Source organism: Panulirus ornatus, chromosome 58, assembly GCF_036320965.1.
Source record: "Panulirus ornatus isolate Po-2019 chromosome 58, ASM3632096v1, whole genome shotgun sequence".
Taxonomy (NCBI): Eukaryota; Metazoa; Arthropoda; class Malacostraca; order Decapoda; family Palinuridae; genus Panulirus; species Panulirus ornatus.
This window is the reverse complement of record NC_092281.1, coordinates 7,484,859-7,504,489: the sequence shown is the minus strand read 5'-3', so window position 1 is coordinate 7,504,489 and position 19,631 is coordinate 7,484,859. Positions and strand designations below refer to the sequence as shown.

The window sequence follows — 19,631 nt, the reverse complement described above, 5'->3', positions numbered from 1 at the left end:
TCAGTTACGAATATATATACTAATTCTTGATATGTTAATAGAATTTAAGAAAACATTTTTACTTACAAAGGATGTGCACATACTCAGAAGTGATCTCTTTTTCATTTCCTTAATATAGAGTCGTCTCTAATAGATCTTGTTTTTTTTATGAATTGTTAGAATATGGTTGATAGCTCCACATAGGCCATGCTTGAAGTGAGAGTGTGTAATGGCCTGAGAATTATCTTGAAAGTCCCACATCTGCTCCCATACATTCACTCATACACCTGACATGGCACCTCGAGAAAGGTCTATTAGTGACAGGTGCAGTGCCAAACTCGAATCTGAGAATTGTCTACGTATCTAAAACCTGAAGAAGGTGTTCAAGTTTTTTCGATTGGTGAGTGTAGGATGACGTTCAAGCTGGCAATACATAGCCTAAAATCCTACCTCACCAACAAAGCAATCCAAAGCTCGGCGCCTTGACGCTTCTTAATATTTCATTAAGATTTCACTTCCTAGTGATTGTGTTTGCTTCTGATACGTAGTGTTTATATTTTTGTGTGTTAAAAGGAAAGACATGCATAAAGTAATAACAGTGACTTTGTCATTATGATGAGTCATGATTAATCCCTTCAAATTTCCAAGGTTGGCAATATCAGCGACATTCTTGATAATGGAAGAAGCTGCCAAATAGCGCGAGTGTATCTAAAAGACAATGTAATATTTGATTGTAAGATCTTTTTTTGCTCTGACTTAATTTATCAGTATGCTCATTCCCTCGAACTGTTACGAGATATTGTCTTTTTAACCTTATTCACTGTCAATAGTGTGAATTCATTTATGGAGGTGGTGGCATTCGGCAGGGAGAGTAAAGTTACCAACACCCATTTTGTGTTACCATTCACGTTGTTCCTCGTTTTAGTGTAAGCGTGGCTTGTTGACATCTGTCTACTGTTGGGTTCTTCTTAACGAAGGCTAAACAAGGTGAGTAGATGTTGACTTAGCAGAAAATTTGAACGATTTACCATTTTCTAACCTTGAAAATAAAGAACATGACTTAAAGTATCCCATCTTTGAAGAATGTTGGTGGCGAATCCTCTGGTGGTCCTACGGATGTGCCCCAAGGTAGTGCTAACCGTAGCTGAGACACACTTATGATAACTGTCAAGTATTGATAATGCTATGATTCTTACATGTGGTGGGTACCAGAGCTCAGAGTTATTCTAGTATGCGTCTATACGAAGGCATGAAAAGTTAAGGATTTGTGTTAGTTTATGTTGATTTGGGAAGTTAGGTTTAAGGAAGTTTATTTAAACGCCCAAAATTCATGTAGATTTTATATTTTAGAGATATCCACCTGAGAGGTGGCAGTGAGATATAGAACGGGATGACTCGTTATCTTACATGTCAACCCAGTGATGGGCGGCCAGCAACACGATCGGTAACATCCAGATTACATTTATCGGTACAAAGAGGTCCCCTGTGCCTTTCACAAATCTTGGGAATAGTGTGATTACTGAAGTAGCCATTATCAATTTCATTATCTTCGTTTCTTAATGCTAATTCTCTTGTGACTGCATGCCGTTTATTTTCGTCTGTATATGCAGATAAATAAGTGACGCACGTGACCCACGCTTTTGGAAATCACGAGGAAAAATGACAAGTCCGAAGGGTGCACTCGTGTAAAACATCTTTGTCTCATTTTCCTCGCGGTTATAAGCATATATATATATATATATATATATATATATATATATATATATATATATATATATATATATATATATATATATATATATATTGATTTCCTACAATTGGTATTCATTTACAGTGTTTTAGCAATATATGGCGCACCTTTAGGCTTGCTGTTTCCAAATTTGAAACAAATTCATGAGAGTGCGATGATCACATTTATAGTTAGTGTGGATGAACATGCATTTCATATTACATACATCAACTTATACGAGCCCACTTTATCAACGTTCTCACACAGGCAAGACTAGTATAGGGCACCCCAAGCGCACACACCCGACCTGCGCCCGTAATTGCATCCAGAGAACACGCATCAGACCTGTGCCAGTGATGGCACACCTGACCCATGCCGGAATTGGTATCCGAGAACATACACGCCGAAAACACACCCGACCTGTGCATGTAGTGGTACACCCAAGAACACCTACCCAAGGTGTGCCAGAAATGGTACAACCGAGATCGAGTTGACAAGGTTAATCTTGATCTTTACACACACACACACACACACTCACACACACACACACACACACACACACGTGTATGCTGGTATGTGTGTGTGTGTGTGTCTGTGTGTAAATAGTACAAATCATTACAGAAATAATCATGAGACTACTCAGACTCAAATTAGCAATTATGTATATATATATATATATATATATATATATATATATATATATATATATATATATATATATATATATATATATACCCACACAAGTTTGATGTGGTCCTGTCATTCCACACAGGTGATCAGCGAGTATGCTGTGGGAGGCAGTAGGCTGCTTGGCCCTCGTGGTGTTGGCCATCAAGGTGATATACACTCTCATGTCCGGTACATGCAGGTCTTCTAGGATATTGAACGGCAAGACCGCCATCGTCACCGGAGCATCCGCAGGTCTGTTTGGGGATAGAAGGAGTTACAGCGGAGTAAGATGTCTCTTTGAGTACTTTTTAATCACCTACTTTACGGGGAGTTTATTTTTTTTTTAAGGTTCCTTATCTCTTGGGCATTATCTACAGTCGTAGTTTGACAAGAGTGCTGGTGCAATGTGGTAGCCATAAACAAATTAACTAGTTTCTGACTTTACGTTGTTCACATGAAATAACTGGTTACAATATTTTTTTCTAATTGTAATGACACTTGGCCATGTGCTGTCTGTTTCTTGTAATCATTGCTTTAAATTTTCCAATGGAAAATGACATGCTTGGGAACTTTCAAAAGATTGTTTTGGTGTCTTGATTGAGGTATTCCGTAGTTGCTTATGTATAGGTGAATTTGACTTAAGCCAGCACTACCAGAACCATAGGTTGATAATTGACCATCAGGTCCCAGCTAATGTATAGTTTCATTCGTGAGAGCTAATTTATTTAAAGCATTGATAAGGACTGTTTATGTAGTGTGGTGTGATTTTTTTTATTTAAAGCATTGATAAGGACTCCATATGTAGTGAAAGTGTGATTGATCATATAAGTATCTTGGACACAAGTGAAGGCTTATTTTTCCTTCATAACGATGTTGATGGCCATAAGAACCCTGACCGCCGATATAAGCAGAAATGATTAATCATCTTGACTTTTATCTGCTTTATCTAATAGTGTTTGAGTTGAGATTTTTAACGTCAAGATTCTTAAGCTAGGATGTTCCTAGCATGCTGCAGGATATACTGGAAGTGAGTCTTGTTCACCGATGATACAGCATTGATAGCTGATCGAGTGAGAAACGGCAGAAGTTGGTGACACTTTGGAAAAGTGTTTGAAAGTAGAAAGTTGAGAACGAATGTGTAATGGGTCAGCAGGGTTAAGAGACAAGTTAGTTGCGATGTAAGTTTGAATAGAGAAAAATTGGAGGAAGTGAAGTGTTTTAGATATCTGAGGGTGGACTTTGCAGCGAATGGAACCATGGAAGCGGAAGTTAGTCATAGGGTAGGGGAGGGGGCGAATGTTCTGGTAGCAATGAAGAATGCTTGGTAAGAGAGAACATTATCTCGGAGAGCAAAAATGAGTATGTTTGAAGAAATAGTAGTTCCAACAATATGGTTGTGAGACATGGGCTACAGATAGGGTTGTGTGGAGGAGGGTGGATGTATTGGAAATGAAATGTTTGAGGACAATATTAGGTATGAGGTGGTTTGAACGAGTTTGTAATGAAAGGGTAAGAGGGATGTGTGTTAATAAAGATAGTGGATTTGAGAAAGCAGAAGAGGGTGTACTGAAATGATTTGGAAATATGGGGAGAATGAGTGAGGAAAGGTTGACAAGAAGGATATATGTGTCAGAGATGGAGGGAGCAATGAGAACGGCGAGACCTAATTGGAGATGGAAGTATGGAGTGAAAGAGATTTTAAGTAATCGTGGTCTGAACATGAAGGAGAGTGAAACGCATGCTTGGGATGGAGCGAATTTCAACTATATGGTATACTGGGGTCGACTTGCTGTCAGTGGACTGCAACAGAGCATGTGAAGCATCCAGCGTGTACCATAGAAAGGTCTGAGGGCAGGGGCATATCTAAGGGAAATATCGTCTATGGCAAGCACTGAAATTGCGCCTCTAACTTGATTAGAAATGTACATACAGTGGATGTATATCAAAATATATACTGTGTAATAATAAACTGTTAATGAGTTAGGAAAACTTAAACTTATATAAACTCTTATAAAGACTTAAAGTTGAAGACAAATAATTATTTGATCAAAATTGTAACGTAGAAGCGGTAATACAACTGATAGTAGCAAAATGTTACTATAGTTGAAAATGATAGTTGTTAGTTGTAAATTGTTACTATAGTTGAAAGTAGTTGAGCTTCTTTATCTCACAAAACCAAATCATTAGAAATGTCAATCAAGTAGCATATGTCAAAAGACAAAGCTGTTGAGTGGCGCCCAGGGCACCTGCCCTACCCTAGATACGCCACTGTAACTATTGACTTCAATTTATGGTTTTTTCTCAGAATATATTATTTCCTTTGAAAACTCGTTACAAGAAGTATTATTCATGTTCAATACAAATCTGGTGTTAAAATAACGTTTAGTCCTCTTAATGACACTTAATTAAGTTGTTAAATGAAGTCAATTTTAAAATATTTGTGTTCTTTTACATCTTATTTACTGCATACATACCAGTAACTAAAAGCATTATATTTTTCATGATTACTTCAAGTATAGAAGTGTTTGAATGTTTTATCTTTCCATTCGGAAACAAAACGTTTTTTTGAGCAAAAAAATACCCTGAGCTAATTAATACCTTCAATTTTTGGCATTTTTCTCAGGAAAATAGATACCTTTTACAAACTCATCATAAGAAGGATTTTTCATACTGAATACAAATCTGGTGTTAAAATGTCCTTTAGTACTTGTTATGACATTCAATTAAGCTGTTAAATGAGGTCAATTTTAGAATATTTTCTGCTCCATTGCATCGTATTTACTGGGTATGTATCGGTAACTGAGAGCATTATGATATATTTTCCATGATTATTTCAAGTATACAAGTGTTTGAATATCTTATCTTTCAATTTTGAAACAAAAGTTTTTTGACCTAAAAAATACCCTGTATCGGTAACTGAGAGCATTATGATATATTTTCCATGATTATTTCAAGTATACAAGTGTTTGAATATCTTATCTTTCAATTTTGAAACAAAAGTTTTTTGACCTAAAAAATACCCTGAACCTTCAATTTTTGGCATTTTTCTCAGAGATAAAATAGATTTCCTTTAAAAATTTCTTATAAGAAGTATTTTTCACACTGACTTCAAATCTGGTGTTAAAATGTCGTTCAGTCGTCTTTAATACATTCATTTAAGCTGTTAAATGAAGTCACTTTCAAAATATTTTCTGTTCCTATCCATCGTATTTACTGGATATGTATCGGTAACTGAGAGCATTATGATATATTTTCCATGATTCTAGCCTAGAACTGTTTGATTATCTTCTATTTGAATTTTGAAACAAAAAGTTTCTTGAGCTAAAAAATACCTTGAACTATAACCTTCAATTTCTGGCATTTTTCTCGGAAAAATTGATTTCCTTTAAAAACTCATTATAAGAAGTATTTTTCATGCTGAATTCAAATCTGGTCTGAAAATGTCATTGAGTCGTCTTTATGACATTCATTTAAGCTGTTAAATGAAGTCACTTTTTAAAAATTTTCTGATCCTTTGCATCGTATTTACTAGGTATATATCGGTAACTTAATGCATTATGATATATTTTCCATGATTCTTTCAAGTATAGAAGTGTTTTAATGTCTTATCTTTCAATTTTGAAACAAAAAGTTTTTTGAGCTAAAAAATACCCTGAACTATTACCTTCAATTTTTGGCATTTTTCTCAGAAAATTAGATTTCCTTTAAAAACTTCTTATAAGAAGTATTTTTCATACTGAATTCAAATCTGGTGTTAAAATGTCGTTCTTTTGTCTTTAATACATTCGTTTAAGCTGTTAAATGAAGTGACTTTTAAAATATTTTCTGTTCCTTTCCATCGTATTTACTGGGTATGTATCGGTAACGAAGAGCATTAGATATATTTTCCATGATTCTTTCAAGCATAGAACTGTTTGATTATCTTCTGTTTCAATTTTGAAACAAAAAGTTTTTTGAGCAAAAAAATACCCTGAACTGTAACCTTCAATTTCTGGCGTTTTTCTAAGAAAAATTGATTTGCTTTAAAAACTCCTTATAAGAAATATTTTTCATGCTCATTTCAAATCTGGTCTGAAAATGACATTGAGTCGTCTTTATGACTTTCATTTAAGGTGTTAAATAAAGTTACTTTTTAAAAATTTTCTCCTCCTTTGCATCGTATTTACTAGGTATATATCGGTAACTTAATGCATTATGATGTATTTTCCATGATTCTTTCAAGTATAGAACTCTTTGAATATCTTACCTTTCAATTTTGAAACAAAAAGTTTTTTGAGCTAAAAAATACCCTGAACAAAAAGTTTTTTGAGCTAAAAAATACCCTGAACTATTACCTTCAATTTTTGGCATTTTTCTCAGAAAATTAGATTTCCTTTAAAAACTTCTTATAAGAAGTATTTTTCATACTGGATTCAAATCTGGTGTTAAAATGTCGTTCAGTCGTCTTTAATACATTTATTTAACCTTTTAATGAAGTCACTGTTAAAATATTTTCTGTTCCTTTGCATCGTTTTTACTGGGGATATATCGGTAACTGAGAGCATTATGATATATTTTCTATGATTCTTTCAAGCATAGAACTGTTTGAATATCATTTATTTCAATTTTGAAACAAAAAGTTTTTTGAGCTAAAAAATACCCTGAGCTATTACCTTCAATTTTTGGCATTTTTCTCAGAAAAATTGATTTCCTTTAAAAACTCATTATAAGAAGTATTTTCATGCTCAATTCAAATCTGGTCTTAAAATGTCACTGAGTCGTCTTCATGACGTTCATTTAAACTGTTAAATGAAGTCACTTTTTAAAAATTTTCAGCTACTGTCCATCGTATTTATTGGGTATGTATCGGTAACTGAGAGCAATATGATATATTGTCCATGATTCTTTCTAGTATAATACTGTTTGATTATCTTATCTTTCAATTTTGAAGCAAAAAGTATTTTGAGCTAAAAAATACCCTTAACCCTTAAAGTATTACCCTTAAAAGTATTTTGAGCTAAAAAATACCCTTAACTATTACCTTCAATTTTTTGGCATTTTTCTCAGAGAATTAGATATCCTTTAAAAATTTCCTATAACAAGAATTTTTCGCACTGAATTGAAATCTGGTGTTAAAATGTCGTTCAGTCGTCTTTAATACATTCATTTAAGCTGTTAAATAAAGTCACTTTTAAAATATTTTCTGTTACTTTCCATCGTATTTACTGGGGATGTATTGGTAACTGAGAGCATTATGATATATTTTCTATGACTCTTTCAAGCATAGAACTGTTTTAATATCTTTTACTTCAATTTTGAAACAAAAACTTTTTTGAGCTAAAAAATACCCTGAGCTATTACCTTTAGTTTTTGGCATTTTTCTCGGAAAAATTGATTTGCTTTAAAAACTCATTATAGGAAGTAATTTTCATTCATAATTCAAATCTGGTCTTAAAATGTCATTGAGTCGTCTTTATGACATTCATTTAAGTTGTTAAGTGAAGTCACTTTTTAAACATTTTCAGCTACTTTCCATCGTATTTATTAGGTATGTATTGGTAACTGAGAGCATTATGAAATATTTTCCATGATTCTTTTAAGTATAGAACTGTTTGAATATCTTATCTTTCTATTTTGAAACAAAAAGTTTTTAGAGCTAAAAAATACCCTGAACTATTACCTTCAATTTTTGGCATTTTTCTCAGAAAAATAGATTTCCTTTAAAAACTTCTTATAAGAAGTATTTTTCACACTGAATTCAAATCTGGTGTTAAAATGTCGTTCAGTCGTCTTTAATACGTTCATTTAAGCTGTTAAATGAAATCACTTTCAAAATATTTTCTGTTCCTTTCCATCGTACTTACTGGGTATATATCGGTAACTGAGAGCATTATGATATATTTTCCATGATTCTTTCAAGCATAGAACTGTTTCATTATCGTCTATTTCAATTTTGAAACAAAAAGTTTCTTGAGCTAAAAAATACCCTGAGCTATTACCTTCAGTTTCTGGCATTTTTCTAAGAAAAATTGATTTCCTTTAAAAACTCATCATAAGAAGTATTTTTCATGCTGAATTCAAATCTGGTCTGAAAATGTCATTGAGTCATTTTCATGACATTCATTTAAGCTGTTAAATGAAGTCACTTTTTAAAAATTTTCTGCTTGTTTGCATCGTATTTACTAGGTATATATCGGTAACTTAATGCATTATGATGTATTTTCCATGATTCTTTCAAGTATAGAACTGTTTGAATATCTTATCTTTCAATTTTGAAACAAAAAGTTTTTTGCGCTAAATAATACCCTGAACTATTACCTTCAATTTTTGGCATTTTTCTCAGAAAATTAGATTTCCTTTAAAAAGTTTTTATGAGAAGTATTTTTCATACTGGATTCAAATCTGGTGCTAAAATGTCGTTCAGTCGTGTTTAATACATTCATTTAAGCTGTTACATGAAATCACTTTTAAAATATTTTCTGTTCCTTTGCATCGTATCTACTGGGGATATATAGGTAACTGAGAGCACTACGATATATTATCGATGATTCTTTCTAGCATAGAACTGTCTGAACATATTGTATTTCAATTTTGAAACAAAAAGTATTTTGAGCAAAAAAAATACCCTGAGCTATTACCTTCAATTTTTGGCATTTTTCTCGGAAAAATTGATTTCCTTTAAAAACTCATTAAAAGAAGTATTTTTCCTGCTCAATTCAAATCTGATCTTAAAATGTTATTGAGTCGTCTTTATGTATTCATTTAAAGTGTTAAATGAAGTCACTTTTTAAAAATTTTCTGCTACTTTCCATCGTATTTTTTTGGTATGTATCGGTAACTGAGAGCGTTATGATATATTTTCCATGATTCTTTCTAGTATAAAACTGTTTGTTTATCTTATCTTTCAATTTTGAAACAAAAAGTTTTTGAGCTGAAAAATACCCTGAACTATTACCTTCAATTTTTGGCATTTTTCTCAGAGAAATAGATATCCTTTAAAAATTTCCTATAAGAAGTATTTTTCACAGTGAATTCAAATCTGGTGTTAAAATGTCGTTCAGTCGTCTTTGATACATTCATTTAAGCTGTTAAATGAAGTCACTTTTAAACTATTTTCTGTTACTTTGCATCGCATTTACTGGGGATGTATTGGTAACTGAGAGCATTATGATATATATTGTATGATTCTTTCAAGCATAGAACTGTTTGAATATCTTTTAGTTCAATTTTGAAACAAAAAGTTTTTTGAGCTAAAAAATACCCTGAGCTGTTACCTTCAATTTTTGGCATTTTTCTCGGAAAAATTGATTTTCTTTAAAAACTCATTATAAGAAGTACTTTTCATGGATAATTCAAATCTGGTCTGAACATGTCATTGAGTCGTCTTCATGACTTTCATTTAAGGTGTTAAATGAAGTTACTTTTTAAAAATTTTCTCCTCCTTTGCATCGTATTTACTAGGTATATATCGGTAACTTAATGCATTATGATGTATTTTCCATGATTCTTTCAAGTATAGAACTCTTTGAATATCTTACCTTTCAATTTTGAAACAAAAAGTTTTTTGAGCTAAAAAATACCCTGAACTATTACCTTCAATTTTTGGCATTTTTCTCAGAAAATTAGATTTCCTTTAAAAACTTCTTATAAGAAGTATTTTTCATACTGGATTCAAATCTGGTGTTAAAATGTCGTTCAGTCGTCTTTAATACATTCATTTACCTTTAAATGAAGTCACGTTTAAAATGTTTTCTGTTCCTTTGCATCGTTTTTACTGGGGATATATCGGTAACTGAGAGCATTATGATATATTTTCTATGATTCTTTCAAGCATAGAACTGTTTGAACATATTTTATTTCAATTTTGAAACAAAACGTTTTCTTAAGCTAAAAAATACCCTGAGCTATTACCTTCAATTTTTGGCATTTTTCTCGAAAAAATTGATTTCCTTTAAAAACTCATTATAAGAAGTATTTTTCATGCTCAATTCAAATCTGGTCTTAAAATGTCATTGAGTCGTCTTCATGACATTCATTTAAACTGTTAAATGAAGTCACTTTTTAAAAAATTTCTACTATTCCATCGTATTTATTTGGTGTGTATCGGTAACTGAGAGCATTATGGTATATTTTCCATGATTCTTTCTAGTATAAAACTGTTTGATTATCTTATCTTTCAATTTTGAAACAAAAAGTTTTTTGAGCTAAAAAATACCCTGAGCTATTACCATCAATTTTGGGCATTTTTCTCCGAAAAATTGATTTGCTTTAAAAACTCATTATAAAAAGTATTTTTCATGCATACTTCAAATCTCGTCTTAAAATGTCATTGAGTCGTCTTTATGACATTCATTTAAGTTGTTAGGTGAAGTCACTTTTTAAAAATTTTCAGCTACATTCCATCGTATTCATTGGGTGTGTATTGGTAACTGAGAGCATTATGATATATTTTCCATGATTCTTTTAAGTATAGAACTGTTTAAATATATTATCTTTCAATTTTGAAACAAAAAGTTTTTTGAGCTAAAAAATACCCTGAGCTATTACCTTCAATTTTTGGCATTTTTCTCAGAAAATTAGATTTCCTTTAAAAATTTCTTATAAGAAGTATTTTTCACACTGAATTCAAATCTGGTGTTAAGATGTCGTTCAGTCGTCTTTAATACATTCATTTAACCTTTTAATGAAGTCACTGTTAAAATATTTTCTGTTCCTTTGCATCGTTTTTACTGGGGATATATCGGTAACTGAGAGCATTATGATATATTTTCTATGATTCTTTCAAGCATAGAACTGTTTGAATATCATTTATTTCAATTTTGAAACAAAAAGTTTTTTGAGCTAAAAAATACCCTGAGCTATTACCTTCAATTTTTGGCATTTTTCTCTAAAAAATTGATTTCCTTTAAAAACTCATTATAAGAAGTATTTTCATGCTCAATTCAAATCTGGTCTTAAAATGTCACTGAGTCGTCTTCATGACGTTCATTTAAACTGTTAAATGAAGTCACTTTATAAAAATTTTCAGCTACTTTCCATCGTATTTATTGGGTATGTATCGGTAACTGAGAGCATTATGATATATTTTCCATGATTCTTTCTAGTATAATACTGTTTGATTATCTTATCTTTCAATTTTGAAGCAAAAAGTATTTTGAGCTAAAAAATACCCTTAACTATTACCTTCAATTTTTGGCATTTTTCTCAGAGAATTAGATATCCTTTAAAAATTTCCTATTACAAGAATTTTTCACATTGAATTGAAATCTGGTGTTAAAATGTCGTTCAGTCGTCTTTAATACATTCATTTAAGCTGTTAAATAAAGTCACTTTTAAAATATTTTCTGTTACTTTCCCTCGTATTTACTGGGGATGTATTGGTAACTGAGAGCATTATGATATATTTTCTATGATTCTTTCAAGCATAGAACTGTTTTAATATCTTTTACTTCAATTTTGAAACAAAATCTTTTTTGAGCTAAAAAATACCCTGAGCTATTACCTTCAGTTTTTGGCATTTTTCTCGGAAAAATTGATTTGCTTTAAAAACTCATTATAAGAAGTACTTTTCATGCATAATTCAAATCTGGTCTTAAAATGTCACTGAGTCGTCTTTATGACATTCATTTAAGTTGTTAAGTGAAGTCACTTTTTAAAAATTTTCAGCTACTTTCCATCGTATTTATTGGGTATGTATTGGTAACTGAGAGCATTATGATATATTTTCCATGATTCTTTTAAGTATAGAACTGTTTGAATATCTTATCTTTCAATTTTGAAACAAAAAGTTTTTAGAGCTAAAAAATACCCTGAACCTTCAATTTTTGGCATTTTTCTCAGAAAAATAGATTTCCTTTAAAAACTTCTTATAAGAAGTATTTTTCACACTGAATTCAAATCTGGTGTTAAAATGTCGTTCAGTCGTCTTTCATACGTTCATTTAAGCTGTTAAATGAAATCACTTTCAAAATATTTTCTGTTCCTTTCCATCGTACTTACTGGGTATATATCGGTAACTGAGAGCATTATGATATATTTTCCATGACTCTTTCAAGCATAGAACTGTTTGATTATCTTCTATTTCAATTTTGAATCAAAAAGTTTCTTGGGCTAAAAAATACCCTGAGCTATTACCTTCAATTTCTGGCATTTTTCTCAGAAAAATTGATTTCCTTTAAAAACTCATTATAAGAAGTGTTTTTCATGCTGAATTAAAATCTGGTCTAAAAATATCATTGAGTCGTCTTTATGACTTTCATTTAAAGTGTTAAATGAAGTCACTTTTTAAAAATTTCCTACTCCTTTGCATCGTATTTTCTAGGTATATATCGGTAACTTACGGCATTATGATATATTTTCCATAATTCGTTCAAATATAGAACTGTTTGAATATCTTATCTTTCAATTTTGAAACAAAAAGTTTTTTGAGTTAAAAAACACCCTGAACTATTACCTTCGATTTTTTACATTTTTTTCAGTAAATTAGATTTCCTTTAAAAACTTCTTATAAGAAGTATTTTTCATACTAAATTCAAATCTGGTGTTCAAATGTCGTTCAGTCGTCTTTAATACATTCATTTCAGCTGTTAAATGAAGTCACTTTTAAAATATTTTCTGTTACTCTCCATCGTATTTACTGGGGATGTATTGGTAACTGAGAGCATTATGATATATTTTTTATGATTCTTTCAAGCATAGAACTGTTTGAATATCTTTTATTTCAATTTTGAAGCAAAAAGGTTTTTGAGCTAAAAAAAAATACCCTGAGCTATTACCTTCAATTTTAGGCATTTTTCTCGGAAAAATTGGTTTGCTTTAAAAACTCATTATAAGAAGTACTTTTCATGCATAATTCAAATCTGGTCTTAAAATGTCACTGAGTCGTCTTTATGACATTCATTTAAGCTGTTAAGTGAATTCACTTTTTAAAGATTTTCTGCTACTTTCCATCGTATTTATTGGGTATGTATCGGTAACTGAGAGCATTATGATATATTTTCCATGTTTCTTTTAAGTATAGAACTGTTTGAATATCTTATGTTTCAATTTTGAAACAAAAAGTTTTTTGAGCTTAAAAATACCCTGAACTATTACCTTCAATTTTTGGCATTTTTCTCAGAAAAATAGATTGCCTTTAAAAACTTCTTATAAGAAGTATTTTTCACACTATATTCAAATCTGGTGTTCAAATGTCGTTCTGTCGTCTTTAATACATTCATTCAAGCTGTTAAATGAAATTACTTTCAAAATATGTTCTGCTCCTTTCCATCGTATTTCCTGGGTATATATCGGTAACTGAGAGCATTATGATATATTTTCCATGATTCTTTCAAGTATAGAACTGTTCGAATATCTTATCTTTCAATTTTGAAGCAAAAAGTTTTTTGAGCTAAAAATTTTTGGCATTTTTCTCGGAAAAATTGATTTCCTTTAAAAACTCATTATAAGAAGTATTTTTCATGCTGAATTCAAATATGGTCTTAAAATGTCATTTAATCGTCTTTATGACTTTCATTTAAGGTGTTAAAAGAAGTCACTTTTTAGACATTTTCTCCTCCTTTGCATCGTATTTACTAGGTATATATCGGTAATTTAATGCATTATGATATATTTTCCATCATTCTTTCAAGTATAGAACTGTTTGAATATCTTATCTTTCAAAAGGTTTTTTGAGCTAAAAAATGCCCTTAATTATTACCTTCAATTTTTGGCATTTTTTTTCAGAAATTTCGATTTCCTTTAAAAACTTCATATAAGAAGTATTTTTCCTACTGAACTCAAATCTGGTGTTAAAATGTCGTTCAGTCGTCTTTAATACATTCATATAAGCTGTTAAATGAAGTCACTTTTAGAATATTTTCCGTTCCATTGCATCGTATTTAATGGGTATGTATCGGTAACTGAGAGCATTATGATATATTTTCTATGATTCTTTCAAGCATAGAACTGTTTGAATATCTTTTATTTCAATTTTGAAACAAAAAGTTTTTTGAGCTGAAAAACACCCTGAGCTATTAACTTCTGTATTTACTAGCTATATATCGGTACCTTAATGCATAATGATATATTTTCCATGATTCTTTCAAGTATAGAATGGTTTGAATATCTTATCTTTCAATTTTGAAACAAAAAGTTTTTTGAGCTAAAAAATACCCTGAACTATTACCTTCAATTTTTGGCATTTTTCTCAGAAAATTAGATTTCCTTTAAAAACTTCTTATAAGAAGTATTTTTTATACTGAATTCAAATCTGGTGATAAAATGTCGTTCAGTCGTCTTTAGTACATTCATTTAAGCTGTTAAATGAAGTCACTTTTGAAATATTTTCTGTTCCTTTGCATCGTATTTACTGGATATGTATCGGTAACTGAGAGCATTATGATATATTTTCTATGATTATTTCAAGCATAGAACTGTTTGAATATCTTTTATTTCAATTTTGAAACAAAAAGTTTTGTGAGCTAAAAAATACCCTGAGCTATTACCTTCAATTTTTGGCATTTTTCTCGGAAAAATTTATTTCCTTTTAAAAACTCATTATAAGAAGTATTTTTCATGCTAAATTCAAATCTGGTCTTAAAATATCATTGAGTCATCTTTATGACATTCATTTAGACTGTTAAATGAAGTTACTTTTTAAAAAATTTTTGCTACTTTCCATCGTATTTATTGGGTATGTATCGGTAACTGAGAGCATTATGATATATTTTCCATGACTCTTTCTAGTATAAAACTGTTTGATTATCTTATCTTTCAATTTTGAAACAGAAAGTTTTTTGAGCAAAAAAATCCCCTGAGCTATTACCTTCAATTTTCGGCACTTTTCTCGGAAAAATTGATTTGCTTTAAAAAGTCATTATATGAAGTGCTTTTCATGCATAATTCAAATCTGGTCTTAAAATGTCATTGAGTCGTCTTTATGACATTCATTTAAGTTGTTAAGTGAAGTCACTTTTTAAAAATTTTCAGCTACTTACCATGGTATTTATTGGATATGTATCGGTAACTTAGAGCATTATGATATATTTTCCATGATTCTTTTAAGCATAGAACTGTTTGAATATCTTATCTTTCAATTTTGAAACAAAAAGTTTTTTGAGCTAAAAAATACCCTGAATACCTTCAATTTTTGGCTTTTTTCTCAGAAAAATAGATTTCCTTTAAAAACTTCTTATAAGAAGTATTTTTCACACTGACTTCAAATCTGGTGTTAAAATGTCATTCAGTCTTCTTTAATACATTCGTTTAAGCTGTTGAATGAAATGACTTTCAAAATATTTTCTGTTCCTTTCCATCGTACTTACTGAGTATATATCGGTAACTGAGAGCATTATGATATATTTTACATGATTCTTTCAAGCATAGAACTGTTTGATTATCCTCTATTTCAATTTTGAAACAAAAAGTTCCTTGAGCTAAAAAATACCCTGAACTATAACCTTCAACTTCTGGCATTTTTCTCAGAAAAATTGATTTCCTTTAAAAACTCATTATAAGAAGTATTTTTCGTGCTGAATTCAAATCTGTTCTTAAAATGTCATTGAGTTGTCTTTATGACTTCAATTTAAAGTGCTAAATGAAGTCACTTCTTAAAAATTTTCTACTCCTTTGCATCGCTCATCCTCCTCGAAGGCTCAGAGTGGGGTGCCTAAATGTGTGTGGATGTAACCAAGATGTGAAGCGTGTGTGGACGTATGTATATACATGTGTATGGGGGGGGGGGGTTGGGCCATTTCTTTCGTCTGTTTCCTTACGCTACCTCGCAAACGCAGGAGACAGCGACAAAGTATAATAATTATAATAATAAAAAAAATCGGTAACTTAATGGATTATGATATATTTTCCATGATTCTTTCAAATATAGAACTGTTTAAATATCTTATCTTTCACTTTTCAAACCCTGAACTATTACCTTCGATTTTTGGCATTTTTCTCAGAAAATTAGATTTCATTTAAAAGCTTCTTATAGGAAGTATTTTTCATATTACATTCGAATCTGGTGTTAAAATGTCGTTCAGTCGTCTTTAATACATTCATTTAAGCTGTTAAATGAAGTCTCTTTTAAAGTATTTTCTGTTACTTTGCATCTTATTTACTGGGGATGTATTGGTAACTGAGAGCATTATGATATATTTTCTATGATTCTTTCAAGCTTAGAACTGTTTGAATATCTTTTATTTCAATTTTAAAACAAAAAGGTTTTTGAGCTAAACAATACCCTGAGCTATTACCTTCAATTTTAGGCATTTTTCTCGGAAAAATTGGTTTGCTTTAAAAACTCATTATAAGAAGTACTTTTCATGCATAATTCATATCTGGTCTTAAAATGTCATTGAGTCGTCTTTATGACAATCATTTAAACTGTTAAGTGAAGTCACGTTTTAAAGATTTTCTGCTACTTTCCATCGTATTTATTGGGTATGTATCGGTAACTGAGAGCATTATGATATATTTTCCATGTTTCTTTTAAGTATAGAACTGTTTGAATATCTTATCTTTGAATTTTGAAACAGAAAGTTTTTTGAGCTAAAAAATACCCTGAACTATTACCTTCAATTTTTGGCATTTTTCTCAGAAAATTAGATTTCCTTTAAAAACTTCTTATAAGAAGTATTTTTCACACTGAATTCAAATCTGGTGTTAAAATGTCGTTCAGTCGTCTTTAATACATTCATTTAAGCTGTTAAATTAAATCACTTTCAAAATATTTTCTATTCCTTTCCATCGTATTTACTGGGTATATATCGGTAACTGAGAGCATTATGATATATTTTCCATGATTCTTTCAAGCATAGAACTGTTTGAATATCTTATCTTTTAATTTTGAAACAATAAGTTTTTTGAGCTAAAAAATACCCTGAGCTAATTTTGGCATTTTTCTCGGAAAAATTGACTTCCCTTAAAAACTCATTATAAAAAGTTTTTTTCATGCTGAATTCAAATCTGGTCTGAAAATATCATTGAGTCGTCTTTATGACTTTCATTTAAGGTGTTAAATGAAGTCACTTTTTAAAAATTTTCTCCTTTGCATCGTATTTACTAGGTATATATCGGTAACTTAATGCATTATGATATATTTTCCATGATTCTTTTAAGTATAGAACTGTTTGAATATCTTATGTTTCAATTTTGAAACAAAAAATTTTTTGGCATTTTTCTCAGAAAATTCGATTTCCTTTAAAAACTTCTTATAAGAAGTATTTTTCATACTGAATTCAAATCTGGTGTTAAAATGTCGTTCAGTCGTCTTTAATACATTCATTTAAGCTGTTAAATGAAGTCACTTTTAAAATATTTTCTGTTCCTTTGCATCGTATTTCCTGGGTATGTATCGGTAACTGAGAGCATTATGATATATTTTCTATGATTCTTTCAAGCATAGAACTGTTTGAATATCTTTTATTTCAATTTTGAAACAAAATGTTTTTTGAGCTTAAAAATACCCTGAGCTATTACCTTCAATTTTGGCATTTTTCTCGGAAAAATTGATTTCCTTTAAAAAACTCATTATAAGAAGTATTTTGCATGCTCAATTCAAATTTGGTCTTAAAATGTCATTGAGTCGTCTTTATGACATTCATTTAAACTGTTAAATGAAGTCACTTTTTAAAAATTTTCTGCTACTTTCCATCGTATTTTTTGGGTATGTATCGGTAAATGAGAGCATTATGATATATTTTCCATTTTTCTTTTAAGCATAGAACTGTTTGATTATTTTCAATTTCAATTTTGAAACAAAAAGTTTTTTGAGCTAAAAAATACCCTGAACTATATAACCTTCAATTTCTGGCATTTTTCTCAGAAAAATTGATTTCCTTTAAAAACTCATCATAAGAAGTATTTTTCATGCATAATTCAAATCTGGTCTTAAAATGTCATTGAGTCGTCTTTATGACATTCTTTTAAGCTGTTAAGTGAAGTCACTTTTTAAAAATTTTCTGCTACTTTCCATCGTATTTATTGGGTATGTATCAGTAACTAAGAGCATTATGATATATTTTCCATGATTCTTTCAAGTATAGAAGTGTTTGAATATCTTATCTTTCAATTTTGAAACAAGAAGTTTCTTGAGCTAAAAAATGCCCTGAACTATTACCTTCAATTTTTGGCATTTTTCTCAGAAAATTAGATTTCCTTTAAAAATTTCTTATAAGGAGTATTTTTCACACTGAATTCAAATCTGGTGTTAAAATATCGTTCAGTTGTCTTTAATACATTCATTTAAGCTGTTAAATGAATTCACTTTCAAAATATTTTATGTTCTTTTGCATCGTATTTACTGTGTATGTATTGGTTACTGAGAGCATTATGATATATATTCCATGTTTATTTCAAATATAGAAATGTTTGAATGTCTTATCTTTCAATTTTGAAACAAAAAGTTTTTTGAGCTAAAAAATACCCTGAACTATTATAACCTTCAATTTATGGCATTTTTTCTCGAAAAATTGATTTGTTTTAAAAACTCATTATAAGAAGTATTTTTCATGCTGAATTCAAATCTGGTCTGAAAATGTCATTGAGTCGTCTTTATGACTTTCATTTAAGCTGTTAAATGAAGTCACTTTTTAGAAATTTTCTGCTCCTTTGCATCGTATTTACTAGGTATATATCGGTAACTTAATGCATTATGATATATTTTCCATGATTCTTTCAAGTATAGAACTGTTTGAATATCTTATCTTTCAATTTTGAAACAAAAAGTTTTTTGAGATAAAAGATACCTTCAATTTTTGGCATTTTTCTCAGAAAATTCGATTTCCTTTAAAAACTTCTTATAAGAAGTATTTTTCATACTTAATTGATATCTAGTGTTAAAATGTCGTTCAGTCGTCTGTGATACATTCATTTAAGCTGTTAAATGAAGTCACTTTTAAAATATTATTTGTTCGTTTGCATCGTTTTTACTGGGGATGTATCGGTAACTGAGAGCATTATATATTTTCTATGATTCTTTCAAGCATAGAACTGTTTGAATATCTTTTATTTCAGTTTTGAAACAAAAAGTTTTTTGAGCTAAAAAATTTTTGGCATTTTTCTCGGAAAAATAGATTTCCTTTAAAAGCTCATTATAAGGAGTATTTTTCATGCATGATTCAAATCTGGTCTTAAAATGTCATTGAGTCGTCTTTATGACATTCTTTTAAGCTGTTAAGTGAATTCACTTTTTAAGAATTTTTCTGCTACTTTCCATCGTATTTATTGGATATGTATCGGTAACTGAGAGCATTATGATATATTTTCCATGATTCTTTCAAGTATAGAAGTGTTTGAA

At 30.3% G+C, this 19,631-nt stretch overlaps 1 protein-coding gene across 1 annotated transcript in view; it reads left to right on the top strand.

Moving 5' to 3' along the window:
• The first annotated feature begins 817 nt into the window (after positions 1-817).
• Positions 818-19,631, top strand: part of LOC139766920 (retinol dehydrogenase 13-like) — a 33,079-nt gene continuing 14,265 nt past the window's right edge. Inside the window, exons 1-2 of the mRNA XM_071695959.1 lie at positions 818-966; positions 2,481-2,629. Of these exons, the coding sequence (XP_071552060.1) occupies positions 2,494-2,629 (136 nt within the window). The 5' untranslated portion in view covers positions 818-966; positions 2,481-2,493. The remainder of the gene's footprint in view (positions 967-2,480; positions 2,630-19,631) is intronic.